At 47.3% G+C, this 22787-nt stretch overlaps 1 protein-coding gene across 1 annotated transcript in view; it reads right to left on the bottom strand.

The window, feature by feature from the left end:
* Positions 1-727: 727 nt before the first annotated feature.
* The window catches only part of EHD1 (EH domain containing 1), a 101716-nt gene continuing 79656 nt past the window's right edge, over positions 728-22787 (bottom strand). The window contains exon 5 of the mRNA XM_063944842.1: positions 728-2747. Within this exon, the coding sequence (XP_063800912.1) occupies positions 2223-2747 (525 nt within the window). The 3' untranslated portion in view covers positions 728-2222. The remainder of the gene's footprint in view (positions 2748-22787) is intronic.

The following is a 22787-nucleotide window of genomic DNA, read 5'->3' as shown; positions in this document are numbered from 1 at the left end:
CATTCCCTAATAGCAAAAGTATGGTAAGGCATGATGGTACTTGTAGTTTTACAACAGCTGGAGAGCCACAGGTTGGCCAGGCCTGCACTAACCTCTTCCTTCTTGTGCGGAAGGGTGTGCATGTGTGTTCTTATCGCCTGAGTAGGGCTATCTATGATGCTCCTGCCTTGAGCTTTGGAATACAACTTATTTGCCTGAGCAAAAAGGCGGGGTTATATGAACTGGCCCGTTGCATGCTGGGAGGCCCGAAAAACTTTGACCAATTGGCGCAAATCCACAGTCGCTTCATCATATCCAATTGTTATCCTGTGGACTTAGGAGAAATACCGTTATTAACGGTAAGTTCTTACCATAATGTATATTTTCAAATAGAATTTCAAGAAAGAGAAACAAAAAGCAAATGTGATTTATTTTGTGTTTCTTGTTTTGCCAATAGGCCAAATTTTCAAATTAGTAAAAAGCAGGATTCCTGTATGAAACTTCAACTATAAAGCCCCCTCCCCCCACCCCTCCAGGGAGGTGTGTGGAATATTTGAAGGCAGCAACACTTTCAGTACATGCCATAGACACATTTAGTTGGGGAGATAAATAGATAGATCCATCACAACCAAGGTGTTGTTGATTGAAAGGCAGGAAGAGCAGCCATGCAAAAACACCAAGTTGGCACACGTGGTCAGATTACATGGAACTTGAAATCACCAAGAAATGATCACAAAAAACACAATACTAATTTGTGTGTAATTATATATTTTAGGAATAATGGGGGTGAGGACAAGTTAAGGTGTTCAGTAATTACACAGGTTCTGTGACAGGGTAATTGGGACCAGGTGATATGACTGCTGGAAATCTGCATTTCATCATCCTCCTGCAGCCTAAACACCGACCCCCAAGTACCTATGCAAATTATATGTTCCCCTGTACGGATAGATGAGCTGGCAACACTATAATGAGAATGTGCAGTAATAGCTATCTGGTCTTATATTCCAAAAATAGTCAAAGAGAAAGAGAAAGAGAGAGAGAGAGAGAGAGAGAGAGAGAGTGAGAGTGTGTATATATATATATATATATATATATATATATATATATATATACATACATATACACACACAAACATATATACACACACACAAACCAGTCACATTGAGGATTTTTGCAACAGCCTCAGATCAACCACTCTATAAAAATATATACACACACTGTATATATATTTGTATTTTTAAAATATTTCTCTTCAATACCCTTGTAGCTGAGAGCAAAATATAAACTTCAGTAATGTTGAGGACGATTCAGAAAAAAAAAGTGAACACAGCATTCATTTATCTAATACTGACAGGGTCATTTATGTGATTCTAATTCAGACAAACAAGGGAGCTCATGTTCATCATCAGAGATGCTATTAAGTATAAAACTAGTGGAAATAATGCAAGAGGAACAATACCAGGTAGATAACAATGTTACAGTAAAAATATTTCTTGGCATTAAACAGACTATTAACCTTATTAGCTGCTTCAGTGTCTAGCATGGCAGTACAATCAGGGTACAGAAATTAGATGGACTTGTTACAGATACTCAAAACAAGCTGAATGAATGTCAAAGAAGAATTGTGCTCCATCACGTAATCTTCAAATTATCCTGTTATTCATTTGATTGCCACAACTGGGAAAATAAGGCAGTAATGTGGTGTTTGTCAGGTGCCCCCAAGCACACAGTGTATTAGGAGTCCGTCATTTTCACCATTCAATAAACACCAACTCAGTTATACCATGAAGGGTCCATTGAACAATAGCAGAATGCAGTACAGCAATTAAAGAGAGCCAATTGTGAGGTTACCGCTTTGATACTCAAGTTAAGAGTTTATGCAAGTTCCATGATAGCAAAACAGAAGCGTGCAGGACGGCTCAAACAGCAGATGATGTTCCAACAATTTCATCACGTTACCTTTAGCCAGATGTGGTCTTTGGCAATAGAACAAATTACCACTTCTAGGCTGCACAATAAACCTAAAGTCATCAATACTATATTGACACATTACTGTTGCTCCTTCAATAAAGCAGTATTGTTTATTTTATTTAAAGCTGTGCTATAAGACTTTGTATACATTTATAAAGTTACATGTTGTAAAAGTCTCATCCCTGATGTTGGAGTTCTTTCAAGGGAGGCATTTAAGAAGGAAAATAAAGTGGAAGACTCTGAAGGAGAAGAAAGGTCCGAGCTTGCTTTGGTCACTCTACTCTCCGTTTTGATGGTGGGATTAGGTGAGGTGGCAGATCGGTTGGTAACTCATGCCCTTCTAGCTTTACTTTTATTAAGTGATTAGCTAAGGCAAACTCTTCGTCGTCAAGAAGCCCATCTCGGTCCACATCTGCTAACTTCCATATCTTGCCCAAAACAGTGTTGGGGAGTTTAGACTTCACCATTTCCTTTTTGGCACTGGCACCAGTGATCTTTCCATTGACGGGTGACAGAGTGTAGAAGATTTCATCATATGTTGGTTTGTCCTTGCCTACTACCCATTCAACGTCATCAATGCCTTCTCCAGCCCCCTCGCCATATCCGTGGCCAAACGGACCATTCATGGTTCCCTCAAATGCACCCCCTTTCACCACTTGGTTTGTCATCTGGGACTCTTCCTGCCGGACCATAACCATAAGACGAGCAATGTCATTGGCCAACATGTCATCTACTGCGTCCAGCAACTTTGGCTTCAGGGCCTGGAACTTGGTAAAGTCTTGTGTCATTAGGACTTCCTGAAAAAGATTAGACACAAGGTACAATTTCAACTTAGGTAACATACAGGTTTCCCTGTACATTTTCAGCTGTTTCTGAATGGTAAACACTGGAATAGTGATCTCTGAATGTGGGTTGCACTGTGCAATGTACACAGATGGCAAACACAATACAACTGATTATACAGAACACTATCTGTAGATGATCTCGGCAAACAAATTTATCCAAAGTGTTTAAAATGTGCATCCAGCCAGACTAGTGTGAAAGATGGCAAACCCAGCCACACCACTTTGTCGCAAAATTGAAAATGATGAAAGTCTTTGCCCTGGAATTACCATTTCATAGTCGAAGTCAGGGGTAGTCGAGATGCGTGCCTCCAGCTATTGTGGAACTACACAACCCAGTATGTGCTGCCACAGATTTAGCATGCCCTAATAGCAAAACTGTGGCAGAGCATGCTGAGTTGTTCAGTTCCACAGCAACTGGTGAGCAGCAACTTGAATAGCCCTGGTAGAAGTAGTGTGTACTCTACAAATTGGAGAAGATATAGTTCTTACAAATCTCCTTATGGGCAGCAACAATGCCACCACAAAAGGTCTCCAGATATAAAAGGCTTTTTTAGTTGCTACAAAGTGATCTTTTACATAGTAGTGATTAAGTTATTATTATTAATATTCTATATTTATATGGTGCCACAAGGATTCTGCAGCACCTCACAAAGTACATAAACAAATGAGCAATACAAGAAAAAAAAGTGACTTATAAAATCTTGGAGGCGGGAGAGGGAGGAAGTAATCCATTGGCAGGAGAGACAGCGTTCATTTGTGGAGCAAAGTGGGTGGGCGGGAATGTGAAGGCAGATGAGGTCAGAGATGTAAAGAGAAGAGGAATGGGTGGGGGCTTTGCAAGCGAGTTAGAAGCTTAAATTGGATTCTGAAGGGGAGGGGCCTGCAGGAGAAGAGTACATAGTATGTTTGGACAGGTAGATGAGCTGGGCAGCAGCATTGATGATAGACTGTAGTGGAGAAATGCGGAAGTAGGGAGGCCAGATAGGAGGAGGTTACAGTAGTCCAGTATGGATATGACCAATGAGTGGATGAGGGTCTTCGTAGCATACAGGGTGCGAAAGGGTCTGTTCCTGGAAATATTTTTGAGATGGAAACGACAGGACTGTGGGCCTAATTCTGACCTGATTGCTCCATTGTGTTTTTGCAGAGGTCTGCTATCAGATAGCCACCGCACATAGAGAGAGTGATAACACACCCTGTGCAAGTGTGCAAATGCATGCGTACACCATGCAAAAACTTCGCCAGACAGCGGACAGCTGCAAATCCATTAGCAACTCACTTACTATCAAATGATTTTTCCAGTCTGTGTGTAGGCCAGGACTTAGTCCTACAGTGCGATAGAAAAAAACTGTTCGGGGCTGGAGCTGACGTCACACACCCTCCCTGAAACCGCTTGGAAACGCCTGTGTTTTTCCTGACACTCCCATAAAACGGGCAGTCACCACCCTCAAACGTCCGCTTCCTGTAAATTACCTTGAGTATGCCTAGCGATCGAAATTTTCGCACCCTTCTGTTGCTTTTTGGCGTCGTGCCTGCGCAATGTGGTGCATACGCAGTCGTTCGATAATCGACTGCTGTGCGATTTCTCACAACAGCGAACAGGTCTGAATCAGGTCCTGTAAAAGGTGCAGAATGTGTGGATTGAAGTAGTGTGGAGCCAAAGATAATTCCAAGACAGCATACTTGGAGGCTAGAGGAGATAGTTGTGCCGTCAACAGATAATAAGATTTTACTCACCGGTAAATCTATTTCTCGTAGTCCGTAGTGGATGCTGGGAACTCCGTAAGGACCATGGGAATAGCGGCTCCGCAGGAGACTGGGCACAACTAAAGAAAGCTTTAGGACTACCTGGTGTGCACTGGCTCCTCCCACTATGACCCTCCTCCAGACCTCAGTTAGGATACTGTGCCCGGAAGAGCCGACACAATAAGGAAGGATTTTGAATCCCGGGTAAGACTCATACCAGCCACACCAATCACACCGTATAACTCGTGATACTATACCCAGTTAACAGTATGAAACATAACTGAGCCTCTCAACAGATGGCTCATAACAATAACCCGTTAGTTAGGCAATAACTATATACAAGTATTGCAGACAATCCGCACTTAGGATGGGCGCCCAGCATCCACTACGGACTACGAGAAATAGATTTACCGGTGACTAAAATCTTATTTTCTCTGACGTCCTAGTGGATGCTGGGAACTCCGTAAGGACCATGGGGATTATACCAAAGCTCCCAAACGGGCGGGAGAGTGCGGATGACTCTGCAGCACCGAATTAGAGAACTCAAGGTCCTCCTCAGCCAGGGTATCAAATTTGTAGAATTTAGCAAACGTGTTTGCCCCTGACCAAGTAGCAGCTCGGCAAAGTTGTAAAGCCGAGACCCCTCGGGCAGCCGCCCAAGATGAGCCCACCTTCCTCGTGGAGTGGGCTTTTACTGATTTAGGATGCGGCAGTCCAGCCGCAGAATGCGCCAGCTGAATTGTGCTACAAATCCAGCGAGCAATAGTCTGCTTAGAAGCAGGAGCACCCAGTTTGTTGGGTGCATACAGGATAAATAGCGAGTCAGTTTTCCTGACTCCAGCCGTCCTGGAAACATATTTTCAGGGCCCGGACTACGTCCAGTAACTTGGAATCCTCCAAGTCCCTAGTAGCCGCAGGCACTACAATAGGTTGGTTCAAGTGAAAAGCGGATACCACCTTAGGAAGAAACTGAGGACGAGTCCTCAATTCTGCCCTATCCATATGGAAAATCAGATAAGGGCTTTTATGTGACAAAGCCGCCAATTCTGATACACGCCTGGCCGAGGCCAAGGCCAATAACATGACCACTTTCCACGTGAGATATTTCAGATCCACGGTTTTTAGTGGCTCAAACCAATGTGATTTTAGGAAACTCAACACCACGTTGAGATCCCAAGGTGCCACTGGAGGCACAAAAGGGGGCTGAATATGCAGCACTCCCTTTACAAATGTCTGAACTTCCGGTAGTGAAACCAGTTCTTTCTGGAAGAAAATGGACAGAGCCGAAATCTGGACCTTCATGGAACCCAATTTTAGGCCCATAGTCACTCCTGACTGTAGGAAGTGCAGAAATCGACCCAGCTGAAATTCTTCTGTTGGGGCCTTCCTGGCCTCACACCCCGCAACATATTTTCGCCAAATACGGTGATAATGGTTTGCGGTTACTTCTTTCCTGGCTTTTATCAGCGTAGGAACGACTTCCTCCGGAATGCCCTTTTCCTTTAGGATCCGGTATTCAACCGCCATGCCGTCAAACGCAGCCGCGGTAAGTCTTGGAACAGACAGGGTCCCTGCTGTAGCAGATCCTGTCTGAGCGGTAGAGGCCATGGGTCCTCTGATATCATTTCTTGCAGTTCTGGGTACCAAGCTCTTCTTGGCCAATCCGGAACCACGATTATCGTTCTTACTCCTCGTTTTCTTATTATTCTCAGTACCTTTGGTATGAGAGGCAGAGGAGGGAACACATAAACCGATTTGTACACCCACGGTGTCACTAGAGCGTCCCCTGAGGGTCCCTTGACCTGGCGCAATAACTCTCTAGTTTTTTGTTTAGGCGGGACGCCATCATGTCCACCTGTGGCCTTTCCCAACGGTTTACCATCAGTTGGAAGACTTCTGGATGAAGTCCCCACTCTCCCGGGTGTAGGTCGTGTCTGCTGAGGAAGTCTGCTTCCCAGTTGTCCACTCCCGGAATGAACACTGCTGACAGTGCTAAGACGTGATTTTCCGCCCATCGGAGAATCCTTGTGGCTTCTGCCATCGCCATCCTGCTTCTCGTGCCGCCCTGTCGGTTTACATGGGCGACTGCCGTGATGTTGTCTGATTGGATCAGTACCGGCTGGTTTTGAAGCAGGGGCCTTGCCTGACTTAGGGCATTGTAAATGGCCCTTAGTTCCAGAATATTTATGTGTAGGGACGACTCCTGACTTGACCAAAGTCCTTGGATGTTTCTTCCCTGTGTGACTGCTCCCCAGCCTCGAAGACTGGCATCCGTTGTCACCAGGACCCAGTTCTGTATGCCAAATCTGCGGCCCTCTTGAAGATGAGCACTCTGCAGCCACCACAGTAGAGATACCCTGGTCCTTGGAGACAGGGTTATCAGCCGATGCATCTGAAGATGCGATCCTGACCACTTGTCCAAGAGGTCCCACTGAAAGGTTCTTGCATGGAACCTGCCGAATGGAATTGCTTCGTAGGAAGCTACCATTTTTCCCAGGACTCGTGTGCAGTGATGCACCGATACCTGTTTTGGTTTCAGGAGGTCTCTGACTAGAGATGACAGCTCCTTGGCTTTCTCCAGCGGGAGAAACACTTTTTTCTGTACTGTGTCCAGAACCATCCCCAGGAACAGTAGGCGTGTGGTAGGAACCAGCTGTGACTTTGGAATGTTTAGAATCCATCCGTGCTGTTGTAGCACTTCCCGAGATAGTGCTACCCCGACCAACAACTGCTCCCTGGACCTCGCCTTTATAAGGAGATCGTCCAATTACGGGATAATTAAAAACTCCCTTTTTTCGAAGGAGTATCATAATTTCTGCCATTACCTTGGTAAACACCCTCGGTGCTGTAGACAGCCCAAACGGCAGTGTCTGGAATTGGTAATGGCAATCCTGTACCACAAATCTGAGGTACTCCTGGTGAGGATGGTAAATGGGGACATGCAGGTAAGCATCCTTGATGTCCAGGGATACCATGTAATCCCCCTCGTCCAGGCTCGCAATAACCGCCCTGAGCGATTCCATCTTGAACTCGAATCTTTTGATATATGTGTTCAAGGATTTTAAATTTAAGATGGGTCTCACCGAACCGTCCGGTTTCGGTACCACAAACATTGTGAAGGAGGGGTACCTTGACAATCACTTGCTGTGAATACAGTTTTTGGATAGTTGCTGGTAAGGCAGATTTTAGGAAACGGCGGGGGGGGGGGGGGGGGGGGGGGGAGACGCCTCGAATTCCAGCCTGTACCCCTGAGATACTACTTGAAGGATCCAGGGATCCACCTGTGAGAGAGCCCACTGTGCGCTGAAATTTCTGAGACGGGCCCCCACCGTACCCGGGTCCGCCTGTGAAGCCCCAGCGTCATGCTGTGGACTTACCGGACGCTGTGCCTTTTTGAATCGGCATCACCTGACCACTGCCGAGTCCATAACCCCCTTCTGGGGGCAATGGACATTGCGCTTATTTTTGATGCCAGCCGGCAAATATCCCTCTGTGCATCACGCATGTATAAGACAGCGTCTTTTATATGCTCTATTGTCAGCAAAATATTGTCCCTATCCAGAGTATCAATATTATCCGACAGAGAATCTGACCACACAGCAGCAGCACTGCACATCCATGCCGATGCAATCGCTGGTCGCAATATAATGCCCGTGTGTGTATATATAGCTTTTAGGGTAGCCTCCTGCTTTCTCTCAGCAGGTTCCTTTTGGGGCGGCCGTATCCGGAGACGGTAGTGCCACCTTTTTTGATAAACGTGTAAGCGCTTTATCTACCCTAGGGGGTGTTTCCCAACGTGACCTATCCTCTGGCGGGAAAGGGTACGCTGCCAATAACCGTTTAGAAATTATCAATTTCTTATCGGGGGAAGTCCACGCTTCCTCACACACCTCATTTAATTCCTCAGATGCAGGAAAAACTACTGGTAGTTTTTTGTAGTACCTGGGGTACTATCAGAAATGTGTGATACATTTTTCATTGCCTCAATCTTGTAACGGGTGGCCCTATTGGAAGGTACACTAGTCTCATCGTCGCCGACACTGGAGTCGGTATCCGTGTCAACATCTGTGTCTGCCATCTGAGGTAGCGGGCGTTTTAAAGCCCCTTACGACATTTGAGACGCTTGGACAGGCACAAGCTGAGTAGCCGGCTGTCCTATGTCGTCAAACCTTTTATGTAAGGAGCTGACACTGTCACGTAATTCCTTCCATAAGTCCATCCACACAAGTGTTGACCCCGCAGGGGGTGACATCACATTCACAGGCATTTGCTTTGCCTCCACATCATTATCCTCATCATACATGTCGACACAGCAGTACCGACACACAGCACACACACAGGGAATGCTCTGACAGAGGACAGGACCCCACAAAGCCCTTTGGGGAGACAGAGGGAGAGTATGCCAGCACACACCAGAGCGCTATATAACACAGGGATATCACTATACAGAGTGTTTTCCCCTATAGCTGCTTGTATTATATATACTGCGCCTAAATTTATTGCCCCCCCCCTCTCTTTTTTACCCTTTCTGTAGTGCAGGACTGCAGGGGAGAGCCAGGGAGCGATCCTTCCAGCGGAGCTGTGAGGGAAAATGGCGCCAGTGTGCTGAGGAAGATGGCTCCGCCCCTTTTTCGGCGGGCTTTCTCCCGCTGTTTGTGTAAATCTGGCAGGGGTAATTTACACCTATATAACCTCTAGGGCTATATATGGTGTCAGTTTTGCCAGCCAAGGTGTTAATATTGCTGCTCAGGGCGCCCCCCCCCCTACCCAGCACCCATCAGTGACCGGAGTGTGTGGTGTGCATGAGGAGCAATAGCGCACATCTGCAGTGCTGTGCGCTACCTTGGAGAAGACAGAAGTCTTCAGCCGCCGATTTTCCGGACACTTCTTGCTTCTGGCTCTGTAAGGGGGACGGCGGCGCGGCTCCGGGACCGGACGACGAGGTCGGGTCCTGTGTGCGATCCCTCTGGAGCTAATGGTGTCCAGTAGCCTAAGAAGCCCAAGCTACCACCAGTTAGGTAGGTTCGCTTCTTCTCCCATTAGTCCCTCGTTGCAGTGAGCCTGTTGCCAGCAGGTCTCACTGTAAAATAAAAAACCTAATATATACTTTCTTTCTAGGAGCTCAGGAGAGCCTCCTAGTGTGCATCCAGCTCGGCCGGGCACAGAAATCTAACTGAGGTCTGGAGGAGGGTCATAGTGGGAGGAGCCAGTGCACACCAGGTAGTCCTAAAGCTTTCTTTAGTTGTGCCCAGTCTCCTGCGGAGCCGCTATTCCCATGGTCCTTACGGAGTTCCCAGCATCCACTAGGACGTCAGAGAAAATTAAATTGTGGGATGTGAGGTTATGCGGGAGGGCGGAAAAATGATCAGCTCAGTCTTAGACATCTAAAGTTTTAAAAAAATGCTGGGACATACAGGAAGAGGTAGCAGAGAAACAGTTGGAGATACAAGTGAGGAGAGAAGGGGAGAGGTCAGGGGATGAGAGGTAGATCTGAAGATGATTTCGGTGGAAGAGCAGATGAGCTTCCCTAAAGAGGATATAAAAAGAGAGAAAAAGGAGGAGAGGACCAAGAACAGAAACCTAATCAACCGTTAGTGTAAGTGTGTGTGTGGAGGGGGGGATTGGGGGGGGGGGGGGGGGGGGGGTTGGGGATGAAGGCAGTATCACGTAGACCAAGGAAGTAAAGTATTTGCAGGAGGAGAAGGTGGTCGACAGCGTGAAAAGCAGCAGATGAGGGACATGACATCACCAGATACAAGTGGAAATAATAAATAATAAAAAAAAAAATTATGGTAGACTTAACATGGTTAAATCTCTTTCTGCAAGGTACACTGGGTTCCACAGGGAATACAGCGGGGTGTAGAGATGGATCTTGATCCAGGGGCACCAACAGGCTAAAGCTTTATATTGTCCCAGAATGCATTGCGAGGCCTCCTCTATATAACCCCGCCTCCAGGCACTGGAGCTCAGTTTTGTTAACCAGTCCAATGCAGAAGCAGGTAAGAGAGAAGGCAGATTATAGTCACATAGAACCACGTTCTCATGACAGGAGAAAGGACCAACGACTAATGCCATACAAACCCAAAGAAGCTAAGTGCGTCAGGGTGGGCGCCCTGTGGAACCCAGTGTACCTCGCAGAAAGAGTTTTAACCATGGTAAGTCTACCATAAATCTCCTTTTCTGCAGCGGGGTACACTGTGTTCCACAGGGAATACATCGGGGATGCCCTAAAGCAGTTCCTCAAGGGCGGGGACGCACCTTAGCAGGTATGAGAACCCGGCGTCCAAAGGAAGCATCCTGGGAGGAGGAAGTATCAAAGGCATAGAACCTAATGAACATGTTCACTGAGGACTACGTAGGTGCCTTGCAGAACTGCTCTGTGGACACGCCACGGCGGTCCGCCCCAGAAGGTCCAACAGACCGAGTAGAATGGGCCTTAATAGAAGCAGGAGCTGGGAGCCCAGCCTGCGCTTGTGCAATCACCATTCTAATCCATCTGGCCAAGGTTTGCTTATTTGCAGGCCAGCCACATTTGTGGAAACCAAATAGTACAAAACTGGCATCTGACCTCCTAAAAGAGGCAGTCCTCTCCACATATATACGGAGAGCCCTCACCACAACCAAAGAACGTTCTTTAGAGGACAAATCAGAAGAGATGAAGGCCGGAACCACAATCTCTTGGTTAAGGTGAAAAAATGACACCACCTTATACAAATAACCTGGGCGAGTTCTAAGAACTGCTTGGTCACGATGAAATATCAGAAAGGGTGGACGACAGGACAATGCGCCCAAGTCCGATACCCTTCTAGCAGAGGCAATAGCCAGTAAAAACAGGACCTTGGCCGTGAGCCATTTAAGGTCCACTGTCTCAAGAGGTTCAAATGGAAACTCTTGCAGAGCATTCAGGACAACAGACAGATTCCATGGAGCCACAGGAGGGACATAGGGAGGCTGAATCCGCAGTGCTCCCTGAGTGAATGTATGAACATCAGGTATAGACGTAATATTCCTCTGAAACCACACCGACAAGCAGATATGTGAACCTTGAGGGAGGCCAAATGAAGTCCTAAATCCAGGCCTTGTTGCAAAAAAAGCCAGAAGTCTGGAAGTACTAAACTTGTAAGCATGGTAATTCTTAGCAGCACACCAGGTGAAGTAAGAATTCCAGACCCTATAATAAATCCGTGCAGAAGCAGGTTTGCGGGCCTTTAGCATAGTTTGGATAACTGCCTTGGAAAATCCTTTGGCCCTCAAGCGTTAAGCTTAAAAAGCCGCACCGTCAAAGCAAGCCTGGCCAGGTCCAGGTAGACACAAGGACCCTGAACGAGGAGGTCTGGGCGTTGCGGAAGTAGAAGAGGATGCTCTATCGATAGACCCTGCAGGTCTGAGAACCAATGCTGTCTGGGCCACGCTGGAGCGACTAGAAGTAGTATTTCTCCTTCTTGCTTGAACTTCCGTAGTACCCTGGGCAGGAGTGACACTGGAGGGAACACGTAGGGCAGCTGAAAATTCCATAGAATTGCCAGTGCATCCACGAATGCTGATGCTGCTTGAGGATCCCTTGTTCTTGATGCGAAGACCGGAACTTTGTGATTGTGTCGAGACGCCATCAGGTCTACATCTGGTAGGCCCCACTTGTCCACTAGGAGTTGAAAGACTTCCTGATTAATACTTCACTCTCCGGTGTGCACGTCCTGACGACTGAGGAAATCCGCTTCCCAGTTGAGGACTCCCGGAATGAACACTGCCGATATTGCTGGCAGATGGTATTCCGCCCAACGAAGGATTTTTGACACTTCCATCATTGCCGCCTTGATGGTTTATGTATGCTACCGTGGTGGCGTCTGATTGTACTTAACAGGCCTGTTCTGTACCAGAGGCAGTGCAAGAGTCAAAGCATTGAACACTACCCGCAGTTGCAGAATGTTTATCAGGAGGAGAGATTCCTCCTTGGTCCACCGACCCTGGAGAGTGTGTTGCTCCAGCACCGCGCCCCAAACCCTCAGACTGGCGTCCGTAGTCAGTAGGACCCACTTGGGGATCCAGAAGGGACGGCCCCTGTTCAACTGCTGGTCCTGTAGCCACCAGCTCAGTGACAGACAAACCTCCAGAATCAAGGAGATCATGTGAGACCTGATCCGATGAGGCAGGCCTTCCCACTTGGAAAGGATTAACCTCTGTAGAGGGCGGGAATAAAAGTGAGCATACTCTACCATGTCGAAAGCCGACACATGGGTGAGAGAGGGAGTATCTGATCCTGTCCTGAAGTTTCAGGACCTTCCCTGGAGACAGAACCAGTCTTTGGCTGTGTGTGCGTCCAGCAGTGCCTCCAGGTGCACAATGCTCCAAGCAGGGACCAGCGAGGACTTCTTCCAGTTGATGAGCCACCCGTGGGCTAGTAGGAAGTTTACCGTCAGTTGCAGATGACTGAGGACATCATGGGAGTTCGCCAGGATCATCAAGTCGTACAGATACAGCAGGATCCTGACTCACTGGCAAAGGAGATGAGCCGTCAGCATGGCCATAACCTTGGTGAAGGTTGCCAAAAGAAAACCGCAGATACTGCTGATGCGATATGGCAATAGGTATATGCAGGTAAGCATCTCGTATATCCAGGGATACCATATAGTCTCTGGGTTCCATGTCCAGTACAATTGAGCGCAGTGTTTCCATACGGAACTTGGACACACTCACTAACTTGGTCAGTGATTTGAGTATGGGTATAGGCCGGAAAGACCCATTGGGTTTCGGGACCAGAAACAGGTTCGAGTAGTATCGTTTGCCTCTCTGGGACAGAGGTACCGGCACTACCACTCCAGTATCCAGGAGGGAACGCACAACCATTTGTAGAGCTTGCGCCTTTAACGGATCCAAAGGAATAAACGTTGTGCAGAACTTGCAAGGGCGACGTCTCTTGAAAGAGACTGCGTACCCGTGAGAAACAACTTCTCGCACCCATGCATCTGAAGTGGTCATTAACCAGACCTGGGTGAATCGTATAAGTCGGCCTCCCACCCTGGGGACCCCCAGGGGAAGGCCTGTCCTGACATGCAACAGGCTTGTCATGAGAAGCAGGCTGACGAGCAGCCCAGGATTGTTAGGCCTTGGGCTTAGCTGTTTTTAGGAGCACAAGATAATCTTGGGTATGCCTGTCCTTCGCTTTCCCTTAAGGCCGAAAGCAGGGGAAAGCGGTACCTTTTGCCTTCTGTGCTGAAGGAATAGCATTTGGGAGGAAGGCAGTCATAGTAGCCGCCGGTTCAGACCCAATTTTTTTTTAATTACGTCTTCCCCAAATAAGATGTCCCCAGGAAAGGGGAATACCTCCAAGGACTTTTGGAATTCAGTTCCACCTTCCATGACCTCAACCACAGAATACGGAAAGCCAGGACAGACGTATTCGATGCCTTAGCAGCCAACACATCCGCCTCAGGGGACGCCTCCTGGTGTAAAAAAAAGGAGGCAGTGGTACTGTGAGACAGGGAATGCCTGGCATTGTCAGATATATCCTTGGGCAGCTCTTCCTCTAATGTCTGATCCAGTCATCAATTTATTGTGTAGTCCCAAGAGGACGCAATCATGGTCTATGTATAACACCTAAAAGGGAGTAATAGACGTCAGGCATCCCTCCACACGCTTATCTGTCGGTTCCTACAGTGAGGGGACAGTGGTGACAGGCAGAGTGGACGATACCAGAGATGGGTGACACGAGTTCACTAGCAGTGAATTAGCTACTTGTTATATAACTCTGCAGGGAGAGGATATCGAGCTAATGCCCGTTGTAGACAGGGGGAATGTCTTCCCTGGATTAGACCAGGGGTCTTGTCTGATGTACACTTAACGGTCAGATTGTGGTAACAGAGTTAATTACCCTTTGACATGTGAACATATCAGTTTGCTTAACCACAGGAGGAGGATCCTCTTATCAGTGATTTATAGGATTTGCTTACCAGTAACCACAAGGGCAGTGGCATCATTTAGCAATGGAAAATCATGTCAGAAACACCTAATATAGGGACTGACAGGACAGCATGTTCCCCCCTCTTCAGATAAAATATCCAAGAGATTATTGGATAGGGAGGAGTAAGCGGCCTACTTAGATGATCCAGAGTCACGAGAGTGACTTGGAATAGGGTTTTGCCTGACCAAGGAATGAGTCATACACTACAACCCGTGAGGCAAAATTTTCCCGCCCAAAGCGGAGAAACCATAGGGACATCAGTGACTGTAATGTTACAAAAAGGGGGGATGAGAAACTGCGCTATTCCTGCACACTGATCCCTCTAGCCGGTTGCTGCTATATAACACCGTGTGGGTATACTATAGAATCCCACTAAATATATGGTAAATGGTGGATATGGTGTTTTAGCGCACCCCTAGCTTAAGTACGTAGATTTCAGGTTCTATACCTACAAAGAATGTCCACAATGAGACTAGGTATTGAATAAAATTAATAATTTATTTGCATAAATAGATTTAAAATCAAATTGAATAATTAATGAGTGCAAAAGTGGGTATGAATATCTTATCAACTTCCTCCCTAGTACCGGTACACAAAACACACATATAACACATAGACAAACATATAAATGTATATGATGCCTGTGGGCACACTGTAAAAGCGTTTTACCCCACTGGTAATGGATGGCGTCCAAAGGCTTATTATTCCGACAGTCTTTAGTCAAAGGAAAATAAGATTTTAAACCTACCGGTAAATCTATTTCTCCTAGTCCGTAGAGGATGCTGGGGACTCCGTAAGGACCATGGGATATAGACGTGCTCCGCAGGAGATAGGGCACCTAAAAGAACTTTGACTATGGGTGTGCACTGGCTCCTCCCTCTATGCCCCTCCTCCAGACCTCAGTTAGAGAACTGTGCCCAGAGGAGATGGAAACTACAAGGCAGGATTTAGAAATCCAAGGGCAAGATTCATACCAGCCCACACCAATCATACCATGTAACCTGGATCATACATAACCAGTTAACCGTATGAACAAAAAACAGCAACGGTCCAAGACCGATTCCAACTGTAACATAACCCTTATGTAATCAACAACTATATACAAGTCTTGCAGAGTTTCCGCACTGGGACGGGCGCCCAGCATCCTCTACGGACTAGGAGAAATAGATTTACCGGTAGGTTTAAAATCTTATTTTCTCTTACGTCCTAGAGGATGCTGGGGACTCCGTAAGGACCATGGGGTTTATACCAAAGCATCCAATCGGGCGGGTGAGTGCGTATGACTCTGCAGCACCGACTGAGCAAACGCTAGGTCTTCATCAGCCAGGGTATCAAACTTGTAGAATTTAGCAAAAGTGTTTGACCCCGACCAAGTCGCCGCTCGGCAAAGTTGTAATGCCGAGACGCCTCGGGCAGCCGCCCAAGAAGAGCCCACCTTCCTAGTGGAATGGGCCTTAACCGAATTTGGTACCGGCAATCCAGCCGTAGAGTGAGCCTGCTGAATTGTATTACAGATCCAGCGATCAATAGTCTGCTTCGAAGCAGGTGCGCCAATCTTATTGGCCGCATACAGGACAAACAGGGCCTCTGTTTTCCTAATTCTAGCCGTCCTGGCTACATAAATCTTTAAGGCCCTGACTACGTCCAGGGATCTGGAATCCTCCAGGTCACTTGTAGCCACAGGCACCACAATAGGTTGATTCACATGGAATGAAGAAACCACCTTAGGCAAAAATTGCGGACGTGTCCTCAATTCAGCTCGATCCACATGAAAAATCAAGTGTGACAAAGCTGCCAATTCTGATACTCGCCTGCCGATGACAAGGCCAACAACATGACCACCTTCCAAGTAAGAAATCTCAACTCAACCTTGTTAAGCGGTTCAAACCAGTGTGATTTTAGGAACTGCAACATAACGTTGAGGTCCCATGGTGCCACTGGAGGCACAAAAGGGGTCTGGATGTGCAGCACTCCCTTCACAAACGTCTGGACTTCTGGAAGAGAAGCCAATTCCTTCTGAAAGAAAATCGAGAGGGCCGAAATCTGAACCTTAACAGCCTAATTTCAGGCCCATATCCACTCCTGTTTGTAGGAAGTGGAGAAAACGACCCAGATGAAAATCTTCCGTAGGTGCATTCTTGGTCTCACACCAAGACACATACTTTCGCCAGATACGGTGATCATGCTTAACCGTCGCCTCCTTCCTAGCCTTTATTAAAGTAGGGATGACCTCTTCCGGAATCCCCTTTTTTGCTAGGATTCGGCGTTCAACCGCCATGCCGTCAAACGTAACCGCGGTAAGTCTTGAAATACACAGGGCCCCTGTTGCAACAGGTCTTCCCTCAGCGGAAGAGGCCAGGGATCTCCTGTGAGCATCTCTTGTAGATCTGAGTACCAGGCCCTTCGAGGCCAGTCTGGAACAACGAGTATCGTCTGTACTCTTCTTCGTCTTATGATCCTCAACACTTTTGTGATGAGAGGAAGAGGAGGAAACACGTAGACCAATTTGAACACCCACGGTGTTATCAGAGAGTCTACTGCTACTGCCTGAGGGTCCAGAGACCTGGCACAATACCTCCGAAGTTTTTTGTTGAGGCGTGACGCCATCATGTCTATTTGAGGAGTTCCCCAAAGACGTATGATGTCTGCAAAGACTTCTTGATGAAGTCCCCACTCTCCTGGATGGAGATCGTTTCTGCTGAGGAAGTCTGCTTCCCAGTTGTCCACTCCCGGAATGAAGACAGCCGACAGAGCGCTCACGTGATTTTCCGCCAAGCGAAGAATCCTGGTGGCTTCCGCCATCGCGACTCTGCTTCTTGTCCCGCCTTGGCAGTTCACATAAGCCACTGCTGTGACATTGTCTGACTGAATCAGAACCGGTAGGTTTCGAAGAAGACTCTCCGCTTGTCGAAGGCCGTTGTATATGGCCCTGAGTTCCAACACATTGATGTGTAGACATGACTCCTGGTCTGACCAAAGTCCCTGAAAATTTCTTCCTTGTGTGACTGCTCCCCATCCTCGGAGGCTCGCGTCCGTGGTAACCAGGATCCAATCCTGAATTCCGAATCTGCGACCCTCCAGTAGGTGAGCACTTTGCAACCACCACAGGAGACACCCCCTGGCCCCTGGGGACAGAGTCATTTTTCGATGTAAGTGTAGATGGGACCCGGACCACTTGTCCAGAAGGTCCCATTGAAAAGTCCTTGCATGGAACCTTCCGAATGGAATGGCCTCGTAGGCCGCCACCATCTTTGCCAGAACTCGAGTGCACTGGTGAACAGACACCCTTTTCGGTTTCAGCAGGTCTCTGACCATGTTCTGGATGTCCTGGGCTTTCTCCATTGGAAGGAAGACCTTCATTTGTTCCGTATCTAGTATCATACCTAGGAACGGTAGTCGAGTTGTCGGAATCAACTGTGACTTCGGTAGATTTAGAATCCAACCGTGTTGCAGGAGCACTCTCAGAGAGAGCGCCACACTGCTCAGCAATTTCTCCCTTGATCTCGCTTTTATCAGGAGATCGTCCAAGTATGGGATTATTGTGACTCCATGCTTGCGCAGGACCACCATCATTTCCGCCATTATCTTGGTGAAAATCCTCGGGGCCGTGGAAAGTCCAAACGGCAACGTCTGAAATTGGTAATGACAATCCTGTACAGCGAATCTCAGGAATTCTTGATGGGGGGATATATGGGGACATGAAGGTACGCATCCTTTATGTCCAGAGACACCATAAACTCCCCCTCCTCCATATTGGCTATTATCGATCTGAGCGATTCCATTTTGAATTTGAATCTTTTTATGTACAGGTTTAGGGATTTCAGATTCAAGATAGGTCTGACCGAACCGTCAGGTTTCGGGACCACAAAGAGGGTTGAGTAGTAACCTCTTCCCTGCTGGTTCATGGGAACCCTGATTATCACTTGCTGTATACACAGCGTTTGAATTGCAGCTAACACTACATCCCGTTCCGACGTGGAAACTGGTAGGGCCGACTTGAAAAATCGGCGCGGGGCACCTCTTCGAATTCCAGTTTGTAACCCTGGGAAACTATTTCTAACACCCAGGGATTCAGGTCTGAGCTGACCCAGACCTGGCTGAAAAGTCGAAGACGTGCGCCCACCGGTGCGGTCTCCCTCAGGGGAGTCCCGGCGTCATGCTGTGGGTTTTGGAGTAGCTGGGGAGAACTTTTGTTCCTGGGCGCCTGCCGAAGCAGGTGCTCTTTTGCCTCTGCCAAGGAAGGAGGATCCCCAACCTCTTCTGGACTTGTGCAACCGAAAGGACTGCATCTGATAGGGTGGCATTTTCTTTTGCTGTTGGGGAATATATGGTAAAAAATTTGATTTACCTGCTGTAGCTGTGGAAACCAGGTCCGTCAGCCCATCCCCAAACAATACATCACCCTTACAGGGTAGTACTTCCATATGCTTTTTGGAATCCGCATCACCCGTCCATTGGTGAGTCCATAAGGATCGTCTCGCTGAGATCGACATGGCATTGGCCCTAGAAGCCAGCAATCCAATGTCTCTTTGAGCATCCCTCATAAATAAGACTGCGTCCTTTATATGGGCTAGCGTTAAGAATATAGTATCCTTATTCATATTTTCAAAATTATCTGTCAGCTCATCTGCCCAAGCTGCAACTGCGCTACACACCCATGCCGACGCAATCGTCGGTCGTAGTACAGCACCCGTATGAGAATAAATACACTTTAAGGTAGTTTCTTGCCTGCGATCTGCAGGGTCCTTAAGGGCAGTTGTGTCTGGAGACGGTAGCGCCACCTTCTTGGACAAGCGGGTCAGGGCCTTGTCCACAGTGGGAGGTGATTCCCAAATCTCCCTGTCCTGTTTAGGGAAGGGGTATGCCATATAAATTCTTTTGGGGATCTGCGGCCTCTTCTCCGGAGTCTCCCAAACTTTTATAAAGAATTCATGAGATGTGGGAAAATTAATAATCTGTTTCTTTTCCTTAAACATGTGTACCCTTGTGTCGGGGACCGAGGGTTCATCCTCAATATGCAAGACATCCCTAATAGCCACAATCATACACTGAATGGTTTTAGTCACCCTAGGGTGCAATTTTATTTCGTCACAGTCGACACTGGAATCAGAGTCCGTGTTGGTAGTAGTGTCTTGTGTTAAGGGACGTTTTTGAGACTCCGACGGGCCCTGTGAATCGGTCCAATCCGAGGATTGACCCCCTGATGTTCCCCTTAATTCAGCCTTATCAAGCCTTTCATATAAAGATGTCACACTTGCATTTAACCTATGCCACATGCTCATCCAATCCCGAGTCAACACCAGCGACGGGGACACACCACTCATTTGCTCCACCTCCTCCTTGGAGAATACTTCCGCTTCAGACATGTCGACACACACTTACCGACACCTCACACACACAGGGGGTTACCTATAAGGGGACAAAACCCCAACCAGGCCCTTAGGGGAGACAGAGAGAGAGAATGCCAGCACACACCCAGCACCCAAACACTGGAATATATGACCAGATAGCGCTTTTATATATTTATAATGTTAATCTCCACTCACTGCGTCGCCAATGTGCCACCCTCCTCTTTTTTCCAGCCTGTGAAGCTCAGCAGGGGAGAGAACAGGGAGCCAGCGTTTTCTCATGCAGCCTCTGTGGAGAAAAAGGCGCTGGTTAGTGCCGAGGATCAAGCCCCGCCCACCGACGGCGGGCTTCAGTCCCCTCATGATATTGTAGGAAAATGGCGGGGGTCCGTGGATTTACTGTCCCACAGCCTAATCCAACATATTTATGCCCAAATTGAGGTTTATTGCTGCCCAGGGGGCGCCCCCCCTGTGCCCTGCAGTGCCTCTTGTGTGTGTGTGACTGGGAGCAATGGCGCGCAGCTTACCGCTGCGCGCTTACCTCATGAAGTTCTGATGTCTTCTGCCGCCTGAAGTCTTTTCCTCAATACTCACCCGGCTTCTATCTTCGGCATCTGTGAGGAGGACGGTGGCGCGGCTCCGGGACGAACCCCAGGTGAGACCTGTGTTCCGACTCCCTCTGGAGCTAATGGTGTCCAGTAGCCTAGAAGCAGTGCCCAACCTTTCAAGCCAGCTCTGCTTCTCTCTCCTCAGTCCCACGATGCAGGGAGCCTGTTGCCAACAGGACTCCATGAAAATAAAAAACCTAACAAAATTCTTTAAAACAGCAAACTCTTGAGAGCTCACTGCTTTGTACCCTTTCTCCTCTGGGCACAGAATCTAACGGAGGTCTGGAGGAGGGGCATAGAGGGAGGAGCCAGTGCACACCCATAGTCAAAGTTCTTTTAGGTGCCCTATCTCCTGCGGAGCCCGTCTATACCCCATGGTTCTTACGGAGTCCCCAGCATCCTCTAGGACGTAAGAGAAATAAAGTTTTTGTTTTGTGTCATTCCTTATTATACCAGATTACATATCCGGTGGTTCACACTGAAAAATACAGTCTCTGTAATGTAAAGACTTGTCCTGTCGCTGCAAATGTCCCTACATGCAGGGCAATGCTGATGCTGCAGTCCTGTATTTAAATGTCCCCGTATGTCTCTGACAAATGAAGAGCGCTAGGTTCGGGATTTACCCTTAGCCTACCTCAACACAGTTGCAGCTGTGTGGGGAGTCCTTGTTGGTGGTATAGTGGATGGATCTGTAATCTGCCGGCAGACTTTCGTGGCTCCGTATAGTCGTCTCTGCAAACACTGGAGCCGGATCGATTCCTCCGCAATCAATACATTTCGCCTGTCAAAGGCTTCCTCAGGATGCGCTCTTCATTTGTCAGAGACATACGGGGACATTTAAATACAGGACTGCAGCATCAGCATTGCCCTGCATGTAGGGACATTTGCAGCGACAGGACAAGTCTTTACATTACAGAGACTGTATTTTTCAGTGTGAACCACCGGATATGTAATCTGGTATAATAAGGAATGACACGAAACAAAAACTTTATTTCCTTTGACTAAAGACTTTCGGAATAATAAGCTATTTGACGCCATCCATTACCAGTGGGGTAAAACGCTTTTACAGTGTGCCCACAGGCATCATATACATTTATATGTTTGTCTATGTGTTATATGTGTGTTTTGTGTACCGGTACTAGGGAGGAAGTTGATAAGATATTCATACCCACTTTTGCACTCATTAATTATTCAATTTGATTTTAAATCTATTTATGCAAATAAATTGTTAATTTTATTCAATACCTAGTCTCATTGTGGACATTCTTTGTAGGTATAGAACCTGAAATCTACGTACTTAAGCTAGGGGTGCGCTAAAACACCATATCCACCATTTACTGTAATGTTACAGGTAGTCTCATAGGGGGCATAAAGCGTTCAATTAGAGTACCTAGTAGGTTTGAGAACGCAGTCCAGGTTGGCTCCCGATTAATTACAGGAGCTGAGGACTGACTGGGAGATGTATGAGGCATAGTAACAGACCATCACACAAAACTTCCCCCTCAGGTAAATCCGTTGCACATGCTCTGCAAGATGCAGGAGCGTCCCCAGATTTACTGCCCTACATGTTAAACATTATACACAGATGCAACAGAGAGCGGCTTAGTACGATGAAGCCAGAGTACAATACCTGCGAATAAATCTTTTAGCATGTGACCGAGTACCCAAGTAAACAACACCTGCGAATAAATCCGGTATTATGTGACTGAGTGCACAGTAGAATACAAATAGGTAAATACTGTGACGCACTATATATTGTCCCACACCCACCTAGTACAGTATACAGTGAGACAGAGATCCGTGATACACCGCAGTGAAATCACATAACAGATACAGGCACACATAGTCATGTTTGCAATGCAAATAATTATTTTCATGACAATAAAATTGCATTGGATCATATGAACACACACATCTATTATATATAAACAATGCACGGTCTGAGACCGGATGTATACATCAGAATACTCGTACTATATATTCTGTCACAGGTACACTTGTTCTTAACTAACGCTGTCTTAATATCGACATGTAGAATACTTTAGTGTTTGTAAAATCACGGCGCTGATGTACAGGCGGGTTTACAAAGGAGACCTTGCCTGCAGTCCCAGAGACTAGTCGCAGCTATTCTTATAAAATGGCACCCAGCGTCTCAGTCAGGTTGTGAGGGAGAGTGTGAGGCAGCTCCAGGGCGGGAACACCAGCAGTAGATGGCACCCGGAGCTGGGGGAGGGGCTACGGGTCAAGTGACTTATCCCTTATGCTGGTCCTCACCACTGGGTACTATGGAGCCTTATTAAAATGGATATTTTACGTATACAACCTGTGCTCC

The sequence above is a fragment of the Pseudophryne corroboree genome, chromosome 11 (genome assembly GCF_028390025.1).
Source record: "Pseudophryne corroboree isolate aPseCor3 chromosome 11, aPseCor3.hap2, whole genome shotgun sequence".
NCBI lineage: Eukaryota > Metazoa > Chordata > Amphibia > Anura > Myobatrachidae > Pseudophryne > Pseudophryne corroboree.
The sequence above is the reverse complement of the archived record's forward strand: the minus strand, read 5'-3'. Positions and strand labels throughout refer to the sequence as shown.